Here is a 27,475-nt window from a genome sequence, read left to right on the forward strand (position 1 = left end):
AGATGTTATTCATATTAGAAATTTATTATATCTGAGTTTCATATACTGAAGAAAAACCAATGCTAAGAAATTTTAGTAGGAACTATATTGTATCCTAGAGATGACCCTATCTATGACCCTATAAGTGTGTAATTAGCGGATTCTTTTTTTTTTTTCTAGACAGAGTCTCGCTCTGTGGCCTCAAGATGGAGTGCAGTGGCGTGATCTCACCTCACTACAACCTCCACCTCCTGGGTTCAAGTGATTCTTCTGCCTCCCGAGTAGCTGGGACTACAGGCGCATGCCATCACACTTGGCTAATTTTTTGTTTTTTTAGTAGAGATGAGGATTCATCATGTTAGCCAGGATAGTCTCGATCTCCTGACCTCATGATCTGCCTGCCTCAGCCTCCCAAAGCGCTGGGATTACAGTCATGAGCCACTGTGCCCCACCAATTAGCAGATTCTTTACGCATGTGAGATGTTGGTTTTATCATTGTATTTGTCTTTATAACTGATAAAGCCACACAGGTATAGGCAGAGGTTGCAGTGAGCCAAGATTGTGCCACTGTACTCTACAGACACATACATGGTTAATTCTTGGGGCATCTCTGCAATTCTTAAATTATTTATGCAAAAATCCAGAAGAAACCAGGAACCATCCATCCCTTGTTTCCAATCTCCCAAGTCAAGACTTTTTCTTGATGTGATTCATGCCAAACACTTAAGACACTGCTGTATTTCAGATGGATCAAGCCTATTTAATCTTTAATCTTAAAGCAGACAGACACAATTGAGGGTCTTCCATGTAGAAAGTGGTGTCAGGAGGCCAAGAAAGGGAATATGAATGTATATGCAAGTCACTCTGAAACTTTTATGCAGGTATAAGAAACTTATGTCAGTGGCCAGAGGTTGTTTAATAGGAGATAGAAGAATGTAACTCCATGTTTACTATTAGAAACCAGAGCTTTGTGTGAAATCTTGAATTATGGGGAGAGAGGGAGGGCACCTGTCTGTTCTTTTCCTGATCCCTTCACCTCATTTCTGAACTGCAGGAGACAGCTCCTTCGGTCTTTGGAGACCCCATCAATGAGGTATATTTATTTGATGGTTGGTTTTGCTATACCAGGTACTTCCTTTTCTATTTTCTAATCATTTTGTAATATACATGCTGATTCTTTTCCCTTCCCTTCTCCTTTCCCTGGGAAGATACAATAAATAAATAAATAATTATTGGTACTGAAAAAAATTGTAATGAATCCTAATTTTTAAATTAATCATATTCCAATACATATAATAAATAATTTAACATTTGTAATGAATTTATACATAAAAGGAGGATAGTATCCCATTGTAGTTTATATCATTTAATACATGATGCAGCTGTTCTAATAAATGCTGGCCATAAAGTAAAGATGGAAAGGGACGAGGAAAAGCATTTTATGCCCCTTCTTTGGGAGAGAGTTGTGCAGCCAGGCAAATTTTTAAACCAAATATATTTTATTTCTGATATTTATTCTGCTCCCCTACCCTAATATAATCCTGTTGTTCAAGGCAACCAACCACAAATTTAATCAATTCGACTTTATTTATTAAGCTTCTACTGTGTGCCAAATACCTAATGATGGGAGAGAAGAGATTAAAGTCAGCCTGCTTGGCTTCAAATAGATCACAGTTGAATATGAAACAAAAAAATTTAAGTGTCACCCTATAAACTTGTAAAAGATACTACAGGGGCCAAAAATATGTATCTATCTAGACCTAGCAGCATCAGAAAATATTATGTAGTAATTTTTTAAAAAGAGCAGGAAAGAAATTATTTCAAGTAGCTATAAGAGCATCAAGGAGATAGATAAAAAAGCATGAATAAGAAAACATGAAGGGCTTAATAAGGGTCTTTGTAAGAAAAGCTTAAGAAGCAGGCCTCGAGTCAGATGTCTTAGAGCCTTTCACAAGTCATGGTAAGGAGATTTTAAGATCACTAGAATATTTTAATGGTTTGGAGAGGACATCTTAAAGAATTTTGATGACATTCAATTCAATGATGATATCGATTGACGTATCAAAAAGATAGTTTTAACTTCAGTGTAGAATGGGGTAAGAGTGAAAAGGGGCTGGGCATGGTGGCTCACGCCTGTAATCCCAGCACTTTGGGAGGCCGAGACGGGTAGATAATGAGGTCAGCAGATGGAGACCATCCTGGCCTACATGATGAAACCCCATCTCTATAAAAATACAAAAATTAACTAGGCATGGTGGCAGGCGCCTGTAATCCCAGCTACTTGGGAGGCTAAGGCAGGAGAATCACTTGAACCCGGGAGACAGAGGTTACAGTGAGCCAAGATCACGCCACTGCACTCTGCACTCTAGCCTGGGTGACAGAGCAAGACTTCATCTCAAATAAAAAAAAAAAAAAAAGAATGAAAAGGGGGAAAACCTGAAATTGTCAATTTTAGTGACATAAGCAGATGTGGGAGATGAGAGAGATCATGAAAACTTGAGACTGATTTCCAAGTTTCTCCCTTGAGAAACTGGGAAGATAACAGTGCCTCTGACTGAAATTAACAATACAGGAAAAGCAGGCCGGGTGCAGTGGCTCACATCTGTAATCCCAGCACTTCTGGGAGCTGAGGAGGGCCGATCACCTGAGGTTAAGAGTTCAAGACCAGCCTGGCCAACATGGTGAAAACCCATCTCTACCAGATATACAAAAATTAGCCAGGTGTGGTGTTAGGCACCTGTAATCCCAGCTATTTGGGAGGCTGAGGCAGAAGAATCACTTGAACCCAGGAGGCAAAGGTTGCAGTGAGCTGAGTTGGTACTACTGTACTCCAGCCTGGATGACTTAAGCAGCTGTAGGGATAAGACAAGAAATGGGAGACAAAAGAGTAGGGGATGAACTGTTCCATTTTAGATGTAACAAATTTGAGATTTTTGAGACATTCAAGTAGAACTCCTTAAGGAAACTGAACTAACAACAAAAAATGTGGATATTATAGATGATATCTAAAGCCACACATGCAGTTGAGACATCTAAAGGACAAGCAAATTAAGAAGGTTGGAAAAAAGAGCCTAGAACCAAACAGGGAATGCCAGCATTTTTAGAACGGGCAATATTCCAGAAAGACTAACAAGTGGCCACAGTGATACACAGAAAAAAACATGAATGTAGAAAAGAAGATGAGTGTACTGACATTTGAGAAACAAAAATTTTTTTTAATGTTTCAAGAAGTCTGTTCTTTCTATTTCATATTTTTGCATCAAAATACTGTTTTGTTACAAAATAACAATGGTACATTGTATAAAATTCACTTACAAACATATTAAGGTTTCTACAAGTCTGCATTAACCTTCACAACCTTTGAATAACTGCAGAAAAGGTTAACACTGATAATGAAAAAGTTATCAAGTAGTTGGTTGCTTCAAAATTTTGTATTAGTGCTATAATATGATTTTGAGCTATCAAAATATATTTATAAATGTATTCTATTGATACTATTCAGCTTGATGTAGGATCTTACTTTTTCATTAATAGAAATACATATTTTTACATTAGGAAGTATGGGAATTATTACCAGTTTTCCCCCATGAGCAACAATTTTGCAATTAATATATTTATTATTGTATGGGAGAATCAATATGCTATCAATGTTTCCATTTTACAATGAGCATGTATTACTTTAATTAAAATTTTTAAAAACGTTATTTGACCCTGACAGGGCACCAAATCATTTATGAACTTTATTTAAATTATGCAAAAATATCACATATTTGGAGAGAAGAATGGAAATAAATATCCAAAATCATCATTTGAGTCATTACGTGGTGTAAAAGTTAGGAACAAATAGACTTGAAGTCAAAAAGAACTAAACTGAAACCCTCACTTTGAAACTTCTTGCCTAAATTATAAAGTGGTCATTATGAGGACAACATATATTTTGTGATATCAAATGAAAAGTGTCTGATACACAATTGGTACACAATAAATATTTGTTAAATAAATCATTTAATTAAAAAGCTATTTCTGGCTGGGCGCAGTGGCTCACGCCTGTAATCCCAGCACTTTGGGAGGCTGAAGCGGGAAGATAACAAGGTCAGCAGATGGAGACCATCCTGGCTGACATGGTGAAACCCCATCACTACTAAAAATACAAAAATTAGCCAGGTGTGGAGGTGCGTGCCTGTAGTCCTAGCTACTCAGGAGGCTGAGGCAGGAGAATCACTTGAACCCAGGAGGCAGATGCTGCAGTCAGCCGAGATTGTGCCATAGCACTCCAGCCTGGGTGACAGAGTGAGATTCTGTATCCAAAAAAAAAAAAAAAAAGCTATTTCTTGTTCAGGCACGGTGGCTCACACCTGTAATCCCAGCACTTTGGGAGGCCAAGGTGGGCAGATCACGAGGTCAAGAGATCGAGACCATCCAGTCCAACATGGTAAAACCCCATCTCTATTAAAAATATAAAAAATTAACTGGGCGTGGTGGCCTGCTCCTGTAGGCCCAGCTACTCGGGAGGCAGAGGCATGAGAATCACTTGAACTCAGGAGGTGGAGGTTGCAATGAGCCAAGATTTCACCGCTGCACTCAAGCCTGGTGACAGAGCAAGACTCCGCCTCAAAAAAAAAAAAAAACGAAGGCTATTTCTTATTCAAAAACATTATTCAGTGAATGACATATAATTTGAGTTGGAGTAATCAATTTGCACCAAGAAATCCACGTTTTATATAATACTCACTATAATCAGTGGCATGCATTTATAGGATATGTAACCTGGAGTCTACAAACTGTGGTAGAAGACAGTGTTTCCATGAGAAACAACTGTTTTTCAAATACTCATCTTAGTACACTCAGGCACAAATAGAAGAGCTCAGAAGCAACTAATAACCTACAGGGCCTCAAGGATATTCCTGGATGGAATGAAAATAATATACTTCATAAACTGAAATGCTTCACATACAAAGAAATTCCAATTTAACTATCTTTCAAGTATTTAGACAATTTCAAGTGATTTAATACTAGTTTCAATTCAAGAGAAAACTTGGTTAAATTAGTAGTAAAACTATGCTCAAATGTGCAACAAAACAAAAAACAGTATCTTCTTAAAATCAAAGACAACAACAATAATAGAAAAATACCTTGCAGTTCTGTAGCAGTCGTATGAGATGTTCAAAGCAATTGCTGTTAAGAAAAATAGCCTGAAGAACAGGTCTATCTGTACAATCTAACATGGCTGTGATGGTATCTAGGAAAATAAAAAGAAAATCATCCATGCAAAAGTGAAAATTTGGGATCATACAAACATTTACGCTAATCATTTTTCTTTTTAATTTTTAAAACAATTATGGTTTTTAATATTTTTAAAATGACACTGACATACACAAACATATAAAAGCATTTGTATGCCTCTAGAAACTATACACCAAACCATTAATGTTGGTTATGTCTGTATGGCAGGATATAAAGAACTTTTCTTTTCACTGAATTTCCTAGTTTAGCTTTAATGAAAACATTTCATTTCTATAAGGAACTGTCAGTTATTAATATTTTATTTAACCACCTTACATGGGAATACAATAAGAAATCATATTAGTGAAGGAGCTTGCAGAGCAGAGAGACAAAGATAAATAAGTAGAGTAACAAAACAACTAACACAAAGAGAAGGAAAGAGAAACAAAGACAAAGACACACACACACACACACACACACACACAGGCTCTAAGGAAAAAAAAACAAAAACAGAGGCCCTCTAGAGAAAGGACTTTTTTTTTTTTTTTGACACAGAGTCTCGCTCTTTGCTCTTTCGCCAGGCACAAGGCTGGAGTGCAGTGGCGCGATCTCGGCTCACTGCAACCTCCCCCTCCCGGCTTCAAGCAATTATCCTGCCTCAGCCTCCCGAGTAGCTGGGACTACAGGCATGCGCCACCATGCCCAGCTAATTTTTGTATTTTAGTAGAGACAGGGTTTCACTGTGTTGGCCAGGATGGTCTTGATCTCTTGACCTTATGATAAAGTGCTGGGATTACAGGCATGAGCCACTGCACCCACTGCTACCGAGAAAGGGCAGATTTTTGAAGTGACCCCTACAGAGATGTTACAGAGGCACATACAAAATTTATTGTATGTGATTCTTTGCCATAGGTTACTACAAATGGTGCTTTCTGAAAATTTACTTTTCCTAGAATTTCAAAGTCATAGCTTTCTTTTTAACATTGATGCTTTTAGGAGATTACACTTTCAAAACAATATAGAGACTTGACTTTGTTATTGTTAAAGCAAAGAGGTTGTAACAAACACATCAATTCTATATAAATTATTTTGAAGTCAAAGTCTAAGCAGCCACATGATATCTGAATTAAATAATCAAGAGTTTCCATAAAATGGCCCTGTATTTCAAAAGAAAGTGGGAGATATGAAAATAAAAAACAGACTTAGAAAAAGTTGTCATTATGTAATACTTACTTAGCATTTTGATCTGTAGAGCAATAAATCGGCTTTCCCAATGTCTGGACCTTCTTTGATTAGGTAAAGCTGAAGGATCTGAATTTAGCAATTTAAAATAGTTCTCCAGAATAGTACTGGTTTCCACTTGACGCTGATCAGAGTTGCTACTGAGAAGGATATGTACCACTTGCGTAAGGCACTTCAGAGTTAGTTCTGCCTTCCTACCCACTTCTTCAGGATCTCCATCCTCCCAGGAATCACAATCTGCCAAAACTCGCATAAGAACTTCCATAGTGGCTGGAGAAATTGCTTGCAAAGCATTCCTCTGAAACATTAGAGACAATAAAAATGAAACCTAAACCTAACTGAAGAGTACTCTATGTGTGCAACAATGAGAATTTAATATATCTGTAGGCAACCTTTCCTTTTCTTTTTTTTTTTTGAGACTGAGTTTTGCTCTTGTTGCCCAGGCCGGAGTACAATGGCGCAATCTTGGCTCACAGCAACCTCCGCCTCCAGGATTCAAGCGATTCTCCTGCCTCAGCCTTCCGAGTAGCTTGTTTTACAGGCACGTGCCACCACGCCTAGCTAATTTTTGTATTTTTATTAGTAGAGATGGGGTTTCTCCATGTTGGTCAGGATGGTCTTGAACTCCTGACCTCAGGTGATCTGCCCACCTCGACCTCTCAAAGTGCTGGGATTACAGATGTCAGCCACTGTGCCTGGTCAACCTTTTCTTTTAATAAATAAACACATAAAAATTTGTAACAGATACTCTGACAGACACTGCTAGTGGTTCATACATATTAAATCTTTCCTTCCTCTCAGAAAACGTACTTCTGAGAGGAAGGAAAGGGTAGCCAGGTAAGGGTAGCCATGTGATATAGTTTTGGTCAAGGTTATCTGGTAGTAGACTATGAAGAGGGTATCATTTTATAAATAAAAAGGGAAGGACTCTTTGCCCTTGGTCCTTTCACTTTTCCTGCCTTGAACATAGACATAATGCTTAGAGCCGCCTTTATATCATGAAGAGATAAGTCCAAGATTAAAGAGCAGGGTACAGAAAGAACAGGAATATCAAAGGACCTCAGTCTTTGATGTTCTCACTGAGCTGCTGTACCAGGCAAGAACTGCCTAAACCTGGATTTCTTAGGTAAAATCAAACAAATAAAAAACAACTTCAAATTGGTTAAGTCTCTCTCAGGTTTCCAGGTTGGTTACAGAAAATTCATCACAACTGATTTAAACATTTAAGATGACTGGTTTGGTTTCAATTCTACAAACATGTTTCTGAAACTCCATACATTAAGTAATTAGTAGCTATATGTCAAGGTGACCAGTAAAACACGGAAATCAATTCATCTAAATGTCCTCATACTAATGCCATATTCAACAAACAACTTTCTAACTTTGATATAAATCCCACTATAACTATGCCTGGACCACAAGGATTTTCAGTATATAAAATAACAAATTGGACTTCCAGTAACAACTTGATTTCAGTGTTAGGTTTCATTACGGAGGTCTCTTGGGGCTTGACTACCCCTAGGCACTAACAAGAACAAGTCTCTGTGTTTTCAAAAAGAGAAAGAGATCCAATCAGCTTCTACATTAGTCATAACAATGCCACTTCCGTTTTCATTCCTGTATACTTACTCATTTTTTCAGTGTAGTAGAGAAATTATAGAAATGGGGAGATAATGACCCAAAAGAAGGAAATCAGCTAATACTGAAACATGATTAAGGCAACCTAAACTGGAAAATAAGATTCTGGTCACCACCTGTCTCACTACAAGGAGACTCTTTGCTTCTACTAGAGTGAAGAGGAGAAGGTCACACAGTCCACCAGGAAACCTAACTAGCGACTCTGGCAAGGTACCAAAAAAAAGGACAGGACAAACAAAAGAGAAGGAAATTTCAGTAGTGCTCTGGAGGCTAACAAGGTACAAAGGTAAAAATGAATAAAAATAATTTTTTAAAAAAGGCCATTGAGCATAAGGGCCATTCAATGAAAACAAATACAGAGAGAAAACAAAACAGAGCAAAAACAAGGAGGAAAAGGGAATTGCATCAGTACCAACAGATCAGAAACTCTTAAACTCAGAATGGTATTTACAAAATTAATACTCAATAAAATATCTAAATTGGACATATTAAATAAAAAAGAAATCCCCAAAATACATAAAGTCAACTTTTACGAAGTTCACCTGAGAAACAAAAACTATACTCTCTCAAATCTCCAAACAGAGTAAGAAATGATAAATTATCAAACAAATAACAACTGCTTACTGCTAGAAGATTAAAAGTTCCCCATAGCTATAAGTTAAAGAGCCTTATAAAAGGCTCTTGAACTCAAATAAATATCTAAGCATTAATCTTTATGATGTCTTCCTGAAGGTAGACAAGAATTTCCTCCTAATGCCCCAAATAATAGGGTAATATGCCTGGAGTATTATTGGCATAATTTTGTATCTTTAAATAAAATTTACTTAAGTTTTTAAAAATACAGGTTTCTAAGTTTTTAAAATTATAATATGTAATTTGGTACAACAATATTAAGAACATAGTACATTGATGTTAGTAAGAGAATGTTTAATGTGAAAGAAAAAACTGATACTTAAAAAAGAGAAGATAAGAACTTTCAACCTAAGAGAAAGAAACAGAGGGATAGAGGGGAGGGAATTAAGGAGATCTGTAAACATGGATGGGAAAAAATAGATATCTTAATTTCTTATAATCTCTAACTAAAATTGAGTATTTCCTTGAAATTTAAATGTAAGTAACAAAACCACAGTAGTATAAATAATACTTGTGATTTTGTTGGCCTGGCATAGTAACTCACACCTGTAATCCCAGCACTTTGGGAGTCTTAAGTAGGCAGGTTGCTTGAGCCAGGAATTTGTGACCAACCTGTGCAACATGGCAAAACAGTGTCTTTACAAAAAATACAAAAATTATCCGGGTGTGGTGGCATGCACCTGTAGTCCTTAGGAGGCTGAAGTGGGAGAACTGACTGAGCCCAGGAGGTCAAGGTTGCAGTGAGCCGTGATAGAGCCACTGCATTCCACTCTGGGCAGCAGAACAAAACCCTGTCTCAAAACAAAACAAACCTGAAATTTTGTCACCAGTAAAAATCTTATGCATTTTCATTTATTATAGCTGTTATAGTCTCTCAAAATATAATTTATGCTAATTTCTTCTTGAAAGTTACATTAGTTTCTAGATTTGCTGTTATAACTTTTTTATTTAATGTATTATAAAGAAGTGCAAGTGGACAAAGGATATGGACAGACTCTTTTCAAATGAAGACATTTATGTGGCCAACAAACATATGAAAAAAAGCTGATCATCACTGGTCATTAGAGAAATACAAATCAAAACCACAATGAGATACTATCACATGCCAGTTAGAAAGATCATCAAAAAGTCAGAAAACAACAGATGCTGGAGAGGATGTGGAGAAATAGGAACACTTTTATACTGTTGGTGGGAGTGTAAATTAATTCAAACATTGTGGAAGACAGTGTGGCAATTCCTAAAGGATCTAGAATGAGAAATACCATTTGACCCAGCAATCTCATTACTGGGTGTGTACCCAAAGGATTATAAATCATTCTACTATAAAGACACATGCACACATATGTTTACTGCAGTACTATTCACAATAGCAAAGACTTGGAACCAACTCAAATGCCCATCAATGATAGACTGTATAAAGAAAATGTAGCACATACACCATGGAATACTATGCAACCATAAAAAAGGATGAGTTCATGTCCTTTGCAGGGACATGGATGAAGCTGGAAACCATCATTCTCAGCAAACTAACACAGGAACAGAAAACCAAACACTGCAGGTTCTCATTCTTAAGTGGGAACTGAACAATGAGAATACATGGACATGGGGAGGGGAACATCACACACCCAGCCTGTTGGGGGATTGGGGGGCTAGGGGAGGGATAGCATTAGAAGAAATACCTAATGTAGATGATGGGTTGACGGGTGCAGCAAAACCACCATGGCATGTGTATACCTATGTAACAAACCTGCACATTCTGCACATGTATCCCAGAACTTAAAGTATAATCAAAAAAATGCAAGGAAAAAAAAGCACATATTACTACATCATAGATTTGTTTTATTAATATTTTAGTAACTGCATTTCAGTTTAATTGGTTTCCTTTATTTCAGGCATTTAAAAACATTCTGACAAAGGGTTTTATCAGATTGCCAAAGGGATGTATGATATAAAAAGTACAAAAAGTGTTAGGAACCTCTGATCTAAACTGTGTGGTTTAAGAAAACATATGTATAAGAATGCACTTTCTGAACTATAATCCTTTTGTCAACTAGAATTTATATTCAAAGTTTATGACAGTGGTTGGGCATGGTGGGCTCATGTCTGTAATTCCAGCACTTTGGGAGGCTGAGGTGGGCAGATCGCTTGAGCCCAGCAGTTCAAGATCAGCCTGGGCAACATGGCAAAAATCTTGTGTCTACTAAAAATACAAAAATTAGCTGGGCATGGTGGTGTGTGCCTGTAGTCCCAGCTACTAGGGAGGCTAAGGGGGGAGGATTACTTGAACCTGGGAGGCAGAGGTGGCAGTGAGCCAACGATTGTGACTCTGCACTCCAGCCTAGGTAACACAGCAAGACCCCATTTCAAAAAACAAAAACCAAAAAGTTTATGACAGTACTTAGATGCTTACCTTAAAAAATATATATTAGAAATTCTTTTTTGTAAATTTTGAAACACTAGATTTTTTTGGAAAAAAAAAAAAAAACATACAAAGATGCATTTAGTATTATAGGTACACAGAAGAGTGAATAAATTCCTGTCTTTAGAAACCAGACTACTAGAGTTTGATTTCATCAAGTGAACTGATAAGGTTGATTTCCTCTGTCATCTGAAATAAAAACTAGTATCTGAAAGCTAACATAAATAAAAACTTAAAATACCAAAAATCGTTAATTTTGCGTATTTATTCAGTAATTTTATTGTCAGTAAACCTAAGCAAACAATACTTAGGTTTTTTGGAAAATAAAAGTAGATTAGTTTAAAACAATATATAAATTCAATATTTGTATGATGAATTAAATTATAAAAAGACAAAGAATACACCAAATAATCCATGGAAAGCTTTTTGTACTGTTAATTACAATTTTATTTATAAAATTTCAACATTTTTCTTACCTGCCCACCGGCTACAATGGCTCCAAAGAGATGCAATAAGCAACACTTAAGACTTTCCTTGAGATGTTCACTTTCCTGAAAACATTCTGTAAATATATTACACACATAAATAAATAATATTTTCTTTCACAATATGATTTATCTCTAAGGAATGTCTGATACAAACATGAACTATTTGTGAAAAGGCTAATCTGTGTTAAAAGGCACGGTTGATATGCATTTTGTCTTAGGAAAAGAGAAGCCATCTACCAGATAGCATTTTAGGTATTTATGTCATCTCATTTAGTTCTCATAATTCTCCATATAAGGATGATATTTGGCTCCCATTTATAAATGAGAAAAAGGAAGGTCAGAAGTTAATATCTTGGCTCAAGTCACATGGCTACTGACAGGGCTACAAACTAACCCAAACTGGCATAAAATTAGATGTCTCTCTCTTTTTTTTCTTTGAAATGGAGTCTCACTCTATTGCCCAGGCTGGAGTGTAATGGAACAATTTCAGCTCACTGCAACCTCTGCCTCCCAGGTTCAAGCGATTCTCCTGCCTCAGCCACTGGAATAACTGGGATTATAGGCACCTGCCACCACACCTGGCTAATTTTTATATTTTTAGTAGAGACGACATTTCGCCATATTGGCCAGGCTGGTCTCGGACTCCTGACCTCAGGTGATCCACCCACCTCGGCCTCCCAAAGTGCTGGGATTACAGTCGTTAACCACTGCGCCCGGCCTAGATGTCTCTTTACTAAGACTATTACCTCTCATTAGTAAAAACTGACCATAACTAGTCAACTATAAAATGAATGAGTTGGACAAATATATTTCCTGGGTCCACTCCAGAGCCAATATTCTAAAATTCTGGCCGGGCGCGGTTGCTCACGCCTATAATCCCAGCAATTTGGGAGGCCGAGGCGGGTGGATCACAAGGTCAAGAGATCGAGACCATCCTGGTCAACATGGTGAAACTCCGTCTCTACTAAAAATACAAAAAATGAGCTGGGCATGGTGGCGCGTGCCTGTAATCCCAGCTACTCAAGAGGCTGAGGCAGGAGAATTGCCTGAACCTAGGAGGCGGAGGTTGCGGTGAGCCGAGATCGCACCATTGCACTCCAGCCTGGGTAACAAGAGCGAAACTCCGTCTCAAAAAAAAATAAAAAATAAAAATAAAAATAAAATAAAATTCTGGTACTAATAATAACCTTTCTTTTAACGTTATATTGTTTTTAAAAAGGCTATACATGCACACGACAAAGAAAAAAACAGCATAAAATAACTGACAAGGAAAAATAAGTCTCTCTTTGACCTATTCCTCAACCCACTGACACTACTACTGCTTACACACCTGTAATTCCAGCACTTTGAGAAGCCAAGGTGGGTGGATCACCTGAGGTCAGGACACTCTCCAAACATTTGCAGGTTAAACAACATATTCTTTTTCATTTTATTAACTTAATCTTTTTTAATTGACAAATACAAGTTGCATATATTTACGGTGAACAACAGGGTATTTTGAAATATGTATACATTATGGCTAAATCAAGCTAATTAACATATACACTACCTCACATACTTAACTTTTTTTGTGGTGAGTGCTCTCTTAGCTATGTGCTTAGCAATTTTTAAGTAAACAATGCATTGTTACTAACTACAGTCACAACGTTATGTAGTAGCTCTCTTGAATTTATTCTACCTGACCAAAATTTTGTATCCTTTGACTGACATGTCCCCAATTTGAAAATATTTTAAACCAAAAGAACAAAAAATTGTTTTAATTTAACAAAATTAAACATATCAAAGTCTGTGGGGCACAACTAAAGTAATGATTCATGTTCATTCTAGAAAAGGTCTAAATAAATATCTAATTAAAGATTGAACTTTTACTCTAAGAAGCTAGAAAAAGAAGAGCAATTAAGAGGGAGTTAATATTAAATAGAAAAAATAATGAAAAAGGAAATGAATAAACAATAGAGGAAAATCAGTGAAATCAAAAGCTAGTTCAATGAAAAGATCAATATAATTTTTTAAGAGACAGGGTCACACTATGTTGCCCAGGCTGGAATGCAGTGGCTATTCCTAAGTGCAAATCATAGTTCACTACATCTCTAAACCCCTAGGCTAAGTGGTCCTCCTGCCTCAGCCTCTAAAGTAGCCAGGACTACAGGCATGTGCCAGAATCAATATAATCTAAAAACCTCTAGCTAGACCCATCAAGAAAAAAGAAGAGAGAAAAATGTAGATTATCAATGTCAGGAATGAAAGAGGAGACATCAACCTAGAGTCCATAGATTTAAAAAGGATAGATGAAGAAATAATATGAACAACTTTATGCCAATAAATTCAACACAGATGAAAAACAAATTCCTTGAAAGACATGCATTACAAAAACAAACACAAGAAAAAATAATCTGAGTAGCCCTTTATCTAGTAAATAAATCTACTCCATAATTTAAAACCTTTTCACATTGGGAACAATAGCACATGCCTATAGTCTCAGCTAATCAGGAGGCTGAGGTGGGAGGATCACTTGAGCCCAGGAATTTGAGACCAGCCTGGACAAAACAACAAGATTCTGTCTCAATGAAAAACAAAACAAAAACTTTCCACAAAGTAATCTCCAGGTCCAGATTTGCTGGTGAATGTTAAGAAAATCATAATAGCATTGTTAAACCAACTCTCACAGAAAATAGGGGAAAAAAGAACCCTAACTCATTTAATATGACCGGTATTGTTGTTTGAGCCACCAAATCAATAGTATTTTGTTATACCAGCCCAAACAGATTAAGACAGATTTTGGTACAAAGAAGTAGAGTGCTACTATAACAAAGACCTAAGAATACAGAAGCAGCTTTAGAACTGGGTAATGGGTAGAAGCTGGAAGAGTTTTGAGGTACATGCTAGAAATACGGACCTTCAGGGCAATTCTGGTGAGCTCTCAAACATAAATAAGGAGTATGTTATTGAAAACTAGTAGAAAGGTGATCCTTATTATAAAGTGGCAAAGAACTTGGCTGAACTGTGTTCTAGTGTTTTGTGGAAGGCAGAACTTGCAGCAAGCAATGAAACCGGATATTTAGCTAAGGTGATTTCTAAACAAAGTATTGAAGGAGCAGCTTGATTTCTCCTTCTGACTGCTTATAGTAAAATGAGGAGAGAAATAAACTGAAGAAACTGTTAAGTCCAAAAGAACCAGAAGTTGAAGATTTAGAAAATTCTCAGCCTATCCAAATTACAAAAAACAAACACACAAGAAAGCTTGTTCTGAAGAAAATACTGAGGATATGACTGAAACAGATCATGGGTATAACTAGTGGACTTAATTAGCCAGCTCAGTGAAGCCAGGAATGGATATGGGATTGTACCAGAAAAGACACTACCATTTTGAACTAAAGTGGACAGAGAAAGTGGGAAGGAATGAAGGTAGACTGTTGGACTTCTTGGATTCCATAGACCAGACCATAAAGCTATTCAGTTTGAATGTGTGATAAAAATAACTCCGAAAGCAATTCAGAGATCATGAGGGCTGCCACTCCCACCAAAGATCCAGGAGGCAAGGCTGTTTCCTCTTTCTTGCTTTCAAAGGGCAGGACCACAGGTCAGGTTTCTGTGGGCCAGTATGACCTACTCAGTGCCTCAAGGGTGGGGCTGCCCTCACAGATGGTGTTATGGGTGGGGCCCTTGCAGAGAGCTGGGATGGGTGGGTGACACTAGCCCCCCAGTGGCCATGGAGAGTAGAGTATCAAACCAAAGCAGACTATTCTTAAGCTTTAATGCCCAAGAGAATTTACCTTACTAGGTTTTCGGCTTACCTAAGACTTGTTATCCCTTTATTCCTTCCACTATCTCCCTTTTGGAATTGGAATGTGTATCTTACACCTGTTTCAACATTGTATTCTGGCTACATAACTTACCCATTTTCAGAGGTTTACAGCTGGAGAGGGATTTCGAGTCAGGAAGAATTTAACTTCAGTCTCAGCAGAATCAGATTTAGATATTTAGATAAGATTTTGAACTTTACACTTACAGAGTTGATGTGAGAATGAGTTAAGACATTTGGGGCTGTTAGGATGAAAAGAATGTATTCTGTATGTGATAAGTTCATGAATGGGTGTGGAGCAAGGAAAGGGTGGTATAGAGTGAACTGTGTACCCCCAAAACTAATATGTGGAAGCCCTAACACCCCACCCCTATGTGACTGTATTGCAGATATGGTCTTAAAGAGATGATTTAAGTTAAATGAGGTCATAAAAGTAGAGCCTTGATCAAAGAGAACAGGTGCCCTTGTAAGAAGAGAAAGAGGCAACAGTCTTTTTCCAACATGTGAGGACACAGCAAGAAGTTTACTATCTGCAAGCCACAAAGAGAAATCTCCCTACAAAATAAACCCTGCTAGACTTTCCAGCCTCCATAACTGTGAGAAATAAATTTCTGTTATTATGCCACCCAGTCTATAGTATTTTGTTATGACAATCCAAGCTAAGACAAAAACCATACAAGATATATAAAGGAAAAAATCCTACAAACCCTTATCATCCTTGAAGAGAGGTACAAAACTTTTAAATGAAATATTAGCCAATCAAATGTAGTATTACATAAAAAGGATAATATACTATAATCCTAGCACTTTGGAAGGCTGAGGAAGGAGGATCACTAGAGGCCAGGAGTTCAAGACCAGCCTGGAGGCAACATAGCAAGACCCGTTTCTACAAAAACATTTTGTTAGCCAGTTGATATGGTTTGGATCTATGTCCCCACCCAAATCTCATGTTCAACTGTAATCCCCAGTGTTGGATTGGGAGCTGGTGGGAAGTGACTGGATCATGGGGGCAGATCCCTCATAAATGGTTTAGCATCATCCCTTTGGTGCTGTTCTCATGACAGAGTTCTCACGAGATCTGGTCATTTAAAAGTGTGTAGCACCTCCCCACTTTCCTCACACTTGTCCCTGTTCCTGCTTCGCCTTCTGCCATGAATAAGAGCTCCAGAAGCAGAGGCTATCCTGCTTCCTATACAGCCTCCAGAACCATTAACCAATTAAACCTCTTTCCTTTATAAATTACCCCAGTCTCAGGTATTACTTTATGGCAGTGTGGGAATAAACTAATACGCTGAGTATGTTGGCGCATGCCTGTAATCCCAGCCACTCAGGAGACTGAGGCAGGAAAATCACTTGAGCTCAGGAGTTTCAGGCTATATAGTAAGCTATGATTATACCATAGCACTTCAGACTGAGCAACAGAGCAACACCCTGTTTCTCAAAAAAAAAAAGACAGAAAATTTAATATCAGTATATAATCACAACCAAAGGTAGTTTAGGCCAGAAATATGATGTTAGTTTCATATTTGAAAATCAATCTAAGTATTTTATCAATTAACAAGCACCTCAAATAGATGAAGTAAAAATACATTTTTTAAAAAGTCAATGTCCATTCAATAATAACAACTATTGGCAAACTAGGGTTAAAATAAGATTTCCTCTACTTAATAAAGGGCATCTATTTTAAAAACATACAGCTAATACTGTATTTAATGGTGAAAGACTGAATTGTTCCTTTCCACATGTGAGAACAAGGATATAAAAATCAATATGTAAAAACAAATTATATTTCTAAATACTAGTTTTAAAAATGAAATATACAATTTAAAATAAATCAGGCTGGGCATGGTGGCTCTCACATGTAATCCCAATACTTTGAGAGGCTGAGATAGGAAGATCACTTGAGGCCAGGAGTCTGAGACCAGCCTAGGCAACATAGTGAGACTTTGTCTCCATGAAAAAAATTTTTTTAATTAGCCAGGAATGGTGGCACATGCCTGTAGTTCTATGTATTTGGGAGGCTGAGGTAAGAGGACCACTTAAGCTCACAAGTTAGAGGTTATATAGTGAGCTATGATTGCACTACTGCACTGCAGTCTGGGCAAATGAATGAGACCTCATCTCTCCCAAAAAATGAGTAAATCATTTACAAAGCATATAAAATATACAATACTTTGGGATAAATTAACAAAATATGTGCACAATCTATACATACAAGAGACAAAGGCTTCTATGGGATACTTTACTTCTAAGCCAAGTGGCTCCCTGATACACCAATTTGATTTTATAACTTCACTTGGAAGACCAAAGAATAGCCCTTGGATGGCTGTGGAGGACTCCTGCTGAATAGAAACACCTTACACTGTTCTACTGGCATGCTGGGTTTCCTGTCCTGTATTTTCTAAGTGAGGCCAGTTTCCGGAGATGGTCTATTGTGGAGCTTCATTACCTAGCTAAAGCCAGTATCACTACTGGTGGTCAAGCAGAGTCAGCAATATAGTCATCTTCAGCAAGCAAACAAAGGACTATTTCTGTCTTGTTTCATTTCACAGGGAAAAGAAAGAACTGAAGCAAATATGGCAAAATGTTAAGTGACAAATTTGAATGGGAAATACATACGCAAGAAACACAGCATTCCTTTTATATTCTGCAAATTATATTTTTGAAAGATGGCATATAAAAGTCACATATACAGTGACTAACTCTCTCAAGTTTCCTATTTTCAGTAAAAATTCTGAAGTTCTAAAATATACCACCATTGGCTGCGTGCAGTAGCTCACACCTGTAATCCTAGCACTTTGGGAGGCTGAGGTGGGAGGATAACCTGAGGTCAGGAATTCAAGAGCAGCCTGGCCAACATGTCAAAACCCCATCTCTACTAAAATTACAAAAATTAGCCAGGTGTGGTGACCCGCATCTATAACTCCAGCTATCTGGGAGGGTGAGGCAGGAGAATTGCTTGAACCCTAGAGGTGGAGGTTGTGGTGAGCCAAGATCACACCACTACACTCCAGCCCGGGTAACAGAGCAAGACTTTGTCTCAAAAATAAAATAAAATAAACCACCATCATTAAAATATTGAGCTATTCTCAAAAAAGAAAAAACACTTTGAGAACAGCAAATTAAATAAAACCACGTACAATAATTGCAGCCAAACACAAATCATGTAACTTACTCCAGTGACATGTTTTTACAACTTTTATTTTATAAATTCACAAAACTGAATCAATATCAGAATCAGAGTAAGAATAAAAAGTAATCAGAATAAGACGATAATCATAGCAAGAGAAATTAGAGGTGTTACTTACGATAAAAGAAAGGAACGAATTCCACTGTGAGAGAAGCTGGTTTATATTTCTGTCTGCTCTTTTCCACAGTACTAAGGATTCGTCTATCATTAAAAAGAAGTTAATAATAAATTGCAACATGGGCAAGCAGAAATGGCACAATTACAAAAACAATTATAAAACAAATTTGGTATTTTACTTTAGATTTGTGTCTTGAACTATGTATCTCTAGGATTGGCATAATCTTGAAAAGGAAGTCTAGCCAATAACTTAAATGTTCATCAATTAAAAGATTTATTTTTTTGAATTATGCAACATGGTAGCTAGGTTAAATCTCCAAATAACTGGAAAATAAACAAGAAGCCTTAAAATTTCCAATCTGTAAAAGAATTTGTTCAGCAGTAATGCTAAACTGACAGCTCAGACTAGTAGCATATTATTAAAGTTGAAATTTTTCAGAAATCCAGGCTACGCTGCCACTTTCTGAAACTTTGTAATAATAGATAATGAGGCCACATTAGCTTCTTTCATCTTGAGGATACAGATCCAGTATGGGCTGGGATTATTTTTGTTTTTAATGACAATTCTAGTAGTTTTGATGTATGTCATTTTTCTTCAGGTTTTGGTAAAGCCAATATAAATTGCATGTGCTTTTATCAAGAACATTTCAATTCAATACAAAATGAATCTCTTAGATGGGCATAGTAGTGTGGAGATTGGAGAATAAAGAGTAGTATTATGATGATACTTCCAACTAGTAGATGGTAAATTTATAAAAATCAGAGACATTTTTTTCATTCCTTGAAAAAGCACTTAAAATTACTAGATAAAGCTAACAAAAATAAAATATCTAAAGGACAGCCACATAGAAATTCTGTACATCTAAATATAATCTACTGATAAAGCACTAGTCTAAGATGCTTTCTTCTTAATGACCATAACTGAGCTATTGAAACTACTTCCCTTATAATTATTTCAAAGCTAAGAAGAAATGTCAACTGACCATAGAACAAACCACATAGGATAAGCATAGCTAGACTCACTGATAGCAGAATAAACAGTTCTAAGATCCAGATCTACCAGATAGATTCATTAGAAATCATATTAGACCTCATTTGCTACTGCACTGCTTTCCAAATCTATGCCTATTTCCACTGTGTGGAAGGCAGAACAATAATTACGCCAGCTGTATTTATTTTAATTTTAAACATAACATGTTAGAACATTAATAATCTTTCTATTTAATTAATACATTATCAAAGATTTTCATGTCTTTGTAACAATACAAAATTCACTGGAGTTTCAAATTAAAAATTAAGTCATGTAGTAGAAAAATTAAGTTTAAAAGGATAAAATTTCCCTTCATTCTGAGTTGATAAATATTTTAAATTTTTTAAAAAAGGATAAATTTAATTTAGCTTTCAGTTAGGTTTTTCCATGAGATTATTTCTATTTTGTGCATCCTTTATAAATTATGGTATGAACTAATAGATTGCTTATATCCTATCCAAACAACCTATGCTACAAACAACAAGCATCCTCACCTGATTAACATAATAAAAATGCACTTCTACAATTTGTGATCAATGACTCATTCTAAAGTCCCTGTATTAGATGTAACAAATGAACATAATTTCCAATATATTTGTAATAAAAATTTAATATGCTAACATAAACAAAAGGGGTAAGAACTACTACATATATTAGAACACAAAAATTAAAGCACAATAGTTTGCACTGCATGTTTTCAATAAGTTAAGTTTGTAAAGCTAAAAATGAACTTTAGTCTCACATCATTTGTAGAATATAGCATAGTTAATTGTTCTATTATTTGATATCTGGGCCAAGCATCTAGCATTTAGCAGATGCTAATACACATAAACTGGTTTCTGAGAGAGATGTAAAACACTTCTTTGCAGCTCAGTTTTCTATGTTCTTGGTTGATTTAACCATGCTTTTTTTTTGCAATCACATCATGCCTAGGACATAATCGTTATTCTTTTTTTTTTTTTTTTTTTTTTTGAGACTAAGTCTCGCTCTGTCGCCCAGGTTGGAGTACAGTGGAGCCATCTCAGCTCACTGCAACCTCCACCTCCCAGGTTCAAGTGATTCTCCTGCCTTAGCCTCCCAAGTAGCTGGGATTACAGGCGCCCACCACCACACCCAGCTAATTTTTCTATTTTTAGTGGAGACGGGGTTTCACTGTGTTGGTCAGGCTGGTCTTAAACTCCTGACCTCATGATCTGCCCACCTCAGCCTCCCAAAGTTCTGGGATTACAAGCATTAGCCACTACACCCGGCCCTTACTTTTTACTTTTAAATTTTATTTGGAAAAAGCTCAAGCTCTGGTAAAAGTTGCAACAATAAGAATAGAACAAAAAACATCAAATATAGTTTACCCAAGTTCACTGTTAACACTTTATCCCGAATTTTTTCTTTTAGAGACAGCATCTTGCTCTATTGCCCAGACTGGAGTGAAGTGGTGCTATCCTAGCTCACTGCAACCTCTAACTCCTGGGCTCAAGCAATCTTCCCACCTCAGCCTCCTGTAAATCTAGGACCATAGGCATAAACCACCACATTCAACTAATTTTTTTTAAATTTTTTGTGAAAATGAAGATTTTATGTTGCCCAGGTTGGTCTCAAACTCCTGGGTTTAAGTGTTTTCCTACCTCAGCCTCCCAAAGTATTAGGACTGCAGGTATGAGCGACTGAGCAAGCCTCCTAAATTTTTATCATTTGCTTACTTTCTCCATATATATAGTGTATATATATATTTATATATGCATATAGTCACACATAAAATTTTCCAGAACATTTAAGGGGAAATTACATGTATCATGGCTCTTCATCTCTTAATATCTTAGTGAATATTTACTAATAGGGATATAGTCTTACATAATACCACAGTATAGTTATAAACTTCAATAAATTTAACACTGATACTATACTTCTGTGTAATCTATCAACCATATTCCAGTTTTGTCAATTCACCCAATAACATCCTTTGTAGCATTTCCCCCTTCCAATACAGCTTCCAGGCCAGGGTGAGGTCTCTTTAGCCTCTTTTAATGTCTTTAGTCTCATTTAGTGTCTCTTTAGCCTCATTTAGTGTCTCTTTAGCCTCTTTTAACATGAAACATTTCCATAACCCCTCTTTGTGACATTTTTAAAGGAGGTTGTCCTCCAGCCCTCCTTTTTTAAAATTAGAATCCTCTTTATTTTGGATTTGCTTGATGTTTTCTTACAATTAGATTCAGACTATGCATGCTTGGGTAGAATAACATGTAAGCAATGATGTGGCCTTCTTGGGGTTATCACATGTGGAACACATGATGCCCATCTACTTCCTACTGATGATCAGTTAATTTTGATCATTCAACCAACTGGATTATTTGGTCCAGTACTGTCCAAAATCATTACTAATTTTTAAATTACAAGTAATAAGTAATTGTGGAGAGACAATTTAAAACCACACACGTCTGGGCGCAGTGGCTCACACCTGTAATCCTAGCACTTTAGGAGACTGAGATGGGTGGATCACCTGAGATCAGCAGTTCAAGACCAGTCTGGCCAACATGGTGAAACCCTGTCTCTACTAAAAGTAAAAAAATAGGACACTAGTCCAAGATGGCCGGTTAGATCTAGCTCAGGATTGCAGCTCCGAGTGAAAGTGCAGAGGGTGAGTGGACGCCACATTTCCAGACGGATTTTTATTGCCCACAGACCAGGAGATTCGCAGGTGGAGGAGCCCCACGGGTTGCCAGCGCAGCTGTTATGGCCGGCGTGGCTGTTTTGCCTGCGCCCCGGTGCAGCGGATCCCAGTGCAGAGTAAACGGGACTGTGTTCCCACTTAGCCAGCAAGGGGAGCTGAAACAGGGAGCCAGGCCAGGAGATTCCCGGGCAAAAAAAGCGCCACGAATCTCAGAGCCGCGGTTTCAGCGGCGAAGTGGGTCGCCGCATGGGAAATCACACAGATCCCGGCGTCTATTCAACAGGCGACCAGGACACCTGAGAGAGGGCCGACCGATCAACGAAAAAATAAAAGGCTCTGAGGCAGGGAGCCAGGAGATCAGGCCCGGCTGGTCCCACTCCCACAAAAACAAAAACAAAAACAAGAAAACAGCAATTGGAAATGCTCTGGGTTGAGAGTTTCACAGCAAGCACAGCTGAACCCGGGATGGTCCAGCTCTGTGGGGGAGGGGCGTCCACCATTACTGAGCCAGCCTACAATGGCTGCGGCAACCCGCCATTACAGAGAAAGCCTGTGATTACAGAGGCGGGCCAACAATGAGGAAGCAGCTCTAACTACACCCATACAAACAGGACTGCAGGGAAGTTCACACGGCAGCTGGGCGGAACCCACAGCAGCTCAGCGAAGCCTATGCAGGCTGAGAGTGACTAGGCTGCCTCCTTGTGGGCAGGGCAGCCCTGAAGAAAAAAAAAAGGCAGCAGCACAGCGGAAACTCATAAAGCCCTAACTCCCTGGGACAGAACACCTGGGAAAAAAAAGGGGGGCGGTTTATGAGTTCTGCTGCTGCAGACTTAAATTTACCAGCCCAGCAGCTCTGAATGAACAATGGGGCTCACAGCTCAGCACCTGAGCTAATATAAAGGACTGCTTCCTCAAGCAGCTCCTGACCCCCGTATATCCAAAGAGTCACCTCATAAAGGAGAGCTCAGACTGACATTTGGCAGGTATCCTTCTGGGACAAAGCAGAAGAAGAAACTGGTAGCAACCTTTACTGTTCGGTAGCTGTTGCAAGTGATCCCTAGGCAAGCAGGGCCTGGATTGGACCTCAGCAGTCCTACAGCAGAGAGGCCAGTCAGTTAAAAGGAAAACTAAGAAACAGAAATAACTTCATCAACAACAAACAGAACGTCCACTCAGAGACCCAATCAGAAAGTCAACAACTACAAAGCCAACAGGTGGATAAATCAACAAAGATGGGAAGAAACCAGCGCAAAAAGGATGAAAACACCCGAAACCAGAACACCTCTCCTCCTACAAGGGATCACAACTCCTCACCAGCAAGGGAACAAGACTGGATGGAGAATGAGTGTGATGAAATGACAGAATCAGCCTTCAGAAAGTGGGTAATAAGATACTTCCGTGAGCTAAAAGAACATGTTCTAACCCAATGCAAAGAAACTAAGAACCTTGAAAAAAGATTTGACGAAATGCTAACAAGAATGGACAACTTAGAGAGGAATATGAGTGAATTGATGGAGCTGAAAAACACAACACGAGAACTTCGCAAAGCATGCACAAGTTTCAACAGCCAAATTGACCAAGCAGAAGAAAGGATATCAGAGGTCGAAGATGAACTCAATGAAATAAAATGAGAAGGCAAGATTAGAGAAAACAGGGTAAAAAGGAATAAGCAAAGTCAACAAGAAATATGGGACTATGTGAAAAGACCTAATCTACGTTTGATAGGGGTACCTGAATGTGACGAAGAGAATGAATCCAAGCTGGAAAATACTCTTCAGGATATTATCCAGGAAAACTTCCCTAACCTAGCATGGCAGGCCAATATTCAAGTCCAGGAAATACAGAGAACACCACAAAGATATTCCTCAAGAAGAGCAACCCCAAGGCACATAATCGTCAGATTCACCAGGGTTGAAATGAAGGAGAAAATGCTAAGGGCAGCCAGAGAGAAAGGTGGGGTTATCCACAAAGGAAAGCTCATCAGACTCACAGCAGATCTATCAGCAGAAACCCTACAGGCCAGAAGAGAGTGGGAGCCGATATTCAACATCCTTAAAGAAAAGAACTTTCAACCCAGAATTTCATATCCAGCCAAACTAAGCTTCGTAAGTGAAGGAAAAATAAAATCCGTTGTGTGAACAAGCAAGTACCCAGAGATTTCATCACCACCAGACCGGCTTTACAAGAGCTCCTGAAAGAGGCACTACACATAGAAAAGAACAACCAGTACCAGCCACTCCAAAAACACACGAAATGGTAAAGAGCATCAACACAATGAAGAATCTGCATCAACCAACGGGCAAAACAGCTGGCTACCATCAAAATGGCAGGATCAAATTCACACATAACAATATTAACCCTAAACGTAAATGGACTAAATGCCCCAATCAAAAGACACAGACTGGCAAATTGGATAAAAAGCCAAAACCCATCAGTGTGCCGTATCCAGGAAACCCATCTCACATACAAGGATACACAAAGGCTCAAAATAAAGGGATGGAGGAAGATTTACCAAGCAAACGGAGAGAAAAAAAAAGCAGGAGTTGCAATTCTCATCTCTGATAAAATAGACTTTAAAGCAACAAAGATCAAAAGAGACAAAGAAGGACATTACATAACAGTAAAAGGATCAATGCAACAAGAAGAGCTAACGATCCTAAATATATATGCACCTAATACAGGAGCACCCACATACATAAGGCAAGTTCTTAATGACTTACAAAGAGACTTAGACTCCCACACAATAATAGTGGAAGACTTCAACACACCATTGTCAATATTAGACAGATCAACGAGACAGAAAATTAACAAGGATATCCAGGACTTGAACTCACACCTGGAACAAGCAAACCTAATAGACATTTACAGAACTCTCCACCCCAAATACACAGAATATACATTCTTCTCAGCACCACATCACACCTACTCTAAAATTGACCACATAATTGGAAGTAAATCACTCCTCAGCAAATGCAAAACAACGGAAACCATAACAAACAGTCTCTCAGACCTCTCAGACCCCTCAGACCACAGTGCAATCAAGTTAGAACTCAGAATTCAGAAACCAACCCAGAAGCACACAGCTTCATGGAAAATGAACAACTTTCTCTTGAATGTTGACTGGATAAACAATGAAATGAAGGCAGAAATAAAGATGTTCTTCGAAACCAATGAGAACGAAGACACCACATACCAGAATCTCTAGGACACATTTAAAGCAGTCTCAAGAGGAAAATATATAGCAATAAGTGCCCACATGAGAAGAAAGGAGAGATCTAAAATTGACACCCTATCATCAAAATTGAAAGAGCTAGAGGAGCAAGATCAAAAAAACTCAAAACCTAGCAGAAGACAAGAAATAACTAAGATCAAAGCAAAATTGAAGGAGATAGAGATAAGAAAAACCCTTCAAAAAATCAATAAATCCAGGAGCTGGTTTTTTGAAAAGATCAACAAAATAGACAGACCACTAGCCAGATTAATAAAAAAGAAAAGAGAGAATAACCAAATAGATGCAATAAAAAATGATAAAAGGGATATCACCACAGATTCCACAGAAATTCAAACCATCATCAGAGATTATTACAAACAACTCTATGCACATAAACTAGAAAACCAGGAAGAAATGGATAAATTCCTGGACAGTTGCCTTCTCCCAAGCCTAAACCAGGAAGAAGTCAAAACCATGAATAGACCAATAACAAGGTCTGAAGTCGAGGCAGCAATTAAGAGCCTACCACCCAAAAAAAGCCCAGGTCCAGATGGGTTCACAGCCAAATTCTACCAGACATACAAAGAGGAACTGGTACCACTCCTTCTGAAACTATTCCAAATAATGCAAAAAGAGGGAATCCTTCCCAAATCATTTTATGAGACCAACATCATCCTGATACCAAAACCTGGCAGAGACTCAATAAGAAAAGAAAACCACAGGCCAATATCCATGGTGAACATAGATGCAAAATTCTTCAATAAAATACTGGCAAGCCGATTGCAACAGCACATCAAAAAGCTTATCCACCATGATCAAGTAGGATTCATCCTGGGGATGCAAGGCTGGTTCAATATACGCAAGTCTATAAATGTAATTCACCACATAAACAGAACCAAAGACAAAAACCACATGATTATCTCAATTGATGCAGAGAAGACCTTCGACAAAATTCAACAGCCCTTTATGCTAAAAACCCTCAATAAACTAGGTATCGATGGAACGTATCTCAAAATAATAAAAGCTATTTACGACAAACCAATAGCCAATATCATACTGAATGGGCAAAAACTGGAAGCATTCCCTTTGAAATCTGGCACTAGACAAGGATGCCCTCTCTCGCCACTCCTATTCAATATAGCACTGGAAGTTCTAGCCAGAGCTATCAGGCAAGAAAAAGAAATAAAGGGTATTCAATTAGGAAAGGAGGAAGTCAAATTTCTATTTGCAGATGACATGATTGTATATCTAGAAGACCCCATCATCTCAGCCCAAAATCTCCTGAAACTGATAAGCAACTTCAGTAAAGTCTCAGGATAAAAAATCAATGTGCAAAAATCACAAGCATTCCTATACACCAATAACAGACTTAAAGAGAGCCAAATCAAGAACGAACTGCCATTCACAATTGCTACAAAGAGAATAAAATACCTAGGAATAAAACTAACAAGGAACGTAAAGCACCTCTTCAAGGAGAACTACAAACCACTGCTCAACAAAATAAGAGAGGACACAAACAGATGGAGAAACATTCCATGTTCATGGTTAGGAAGAATCAATATTGTGAAAATGGCCATACTGCCTAAAGTAATTTACAGATTCAGCGCTATCCCCATCAAGCTACCAATGACCTTCTTCACAGAACTGGAAAAAACCACCTTAAACTTCATATGGAACCAAAAGAGAGCCCACATAGCCAAGTCAATTCTAAGCAAAAAGAACAAAGCGGGAGGCATCACACTACCGGACATCAAACTCTACTACAAGGCTACAGTAATCAAAACAGCATGGTACTGGTACCAAAACAGAGATATAGACCAATGGAACAGAACAGAGGC

The 27,475-nt window shown here is 37.8% G+C and overlaps 1 protein-coding gene across 7 annotated transcripts in view; it reads right to left on the reverse strand.

The window, feature by feature from the left end:
• The window catches only part of NBEAL1 (neurobeachin like 1), a 222,282-nt gene that overhangs the window by 146,521 nt on the left and 48,286 nt on the right, over positions 1–27,475 (reverse strand). For all 7 annotated transcript variants that reach the window (XM_012446197.2, XM_012446193.3, XM_064373144.1 and 4 more), the window contains 4 exons: positions 18,733–18,815; positions 11,611–11,696; positions 6,436–6,742; positions 5,112–5,218 (listed from right to left, as the gene is read on the reverse strand). In XM_012446197.2, coding sequence (XP_012301620.2) covers positions 5,112–5,218; positions 6,436–6,742; positions 11,611–11,696; positions 18,733–18,815 — 583 coding nt within the window. The remainder of the gene's footprint in view (positions 1–5,111; positions 5,219–6,435; positions 6,743–11,610; positions 11,697–18,732; positions 18,816–27,475) is intronic.

Source organism: Aotus nancymaae, unplaced genomic scaffold (assembly GCF_030222135.1).
Source record: "Aotus nancymaae isolate 86718 unplaced genomic scaffold, 86718_ANA_hifiasm-v0.15.2.pri h1tg000008l, whole genome shotgun sequence".
Classification (NCBI taxonomy): domain Eukaryota; kingdom Metazoa; phylum Chordata; class Mammalia; order Primates; family Aotidae; genus Aotus; species Aotus nancymaae.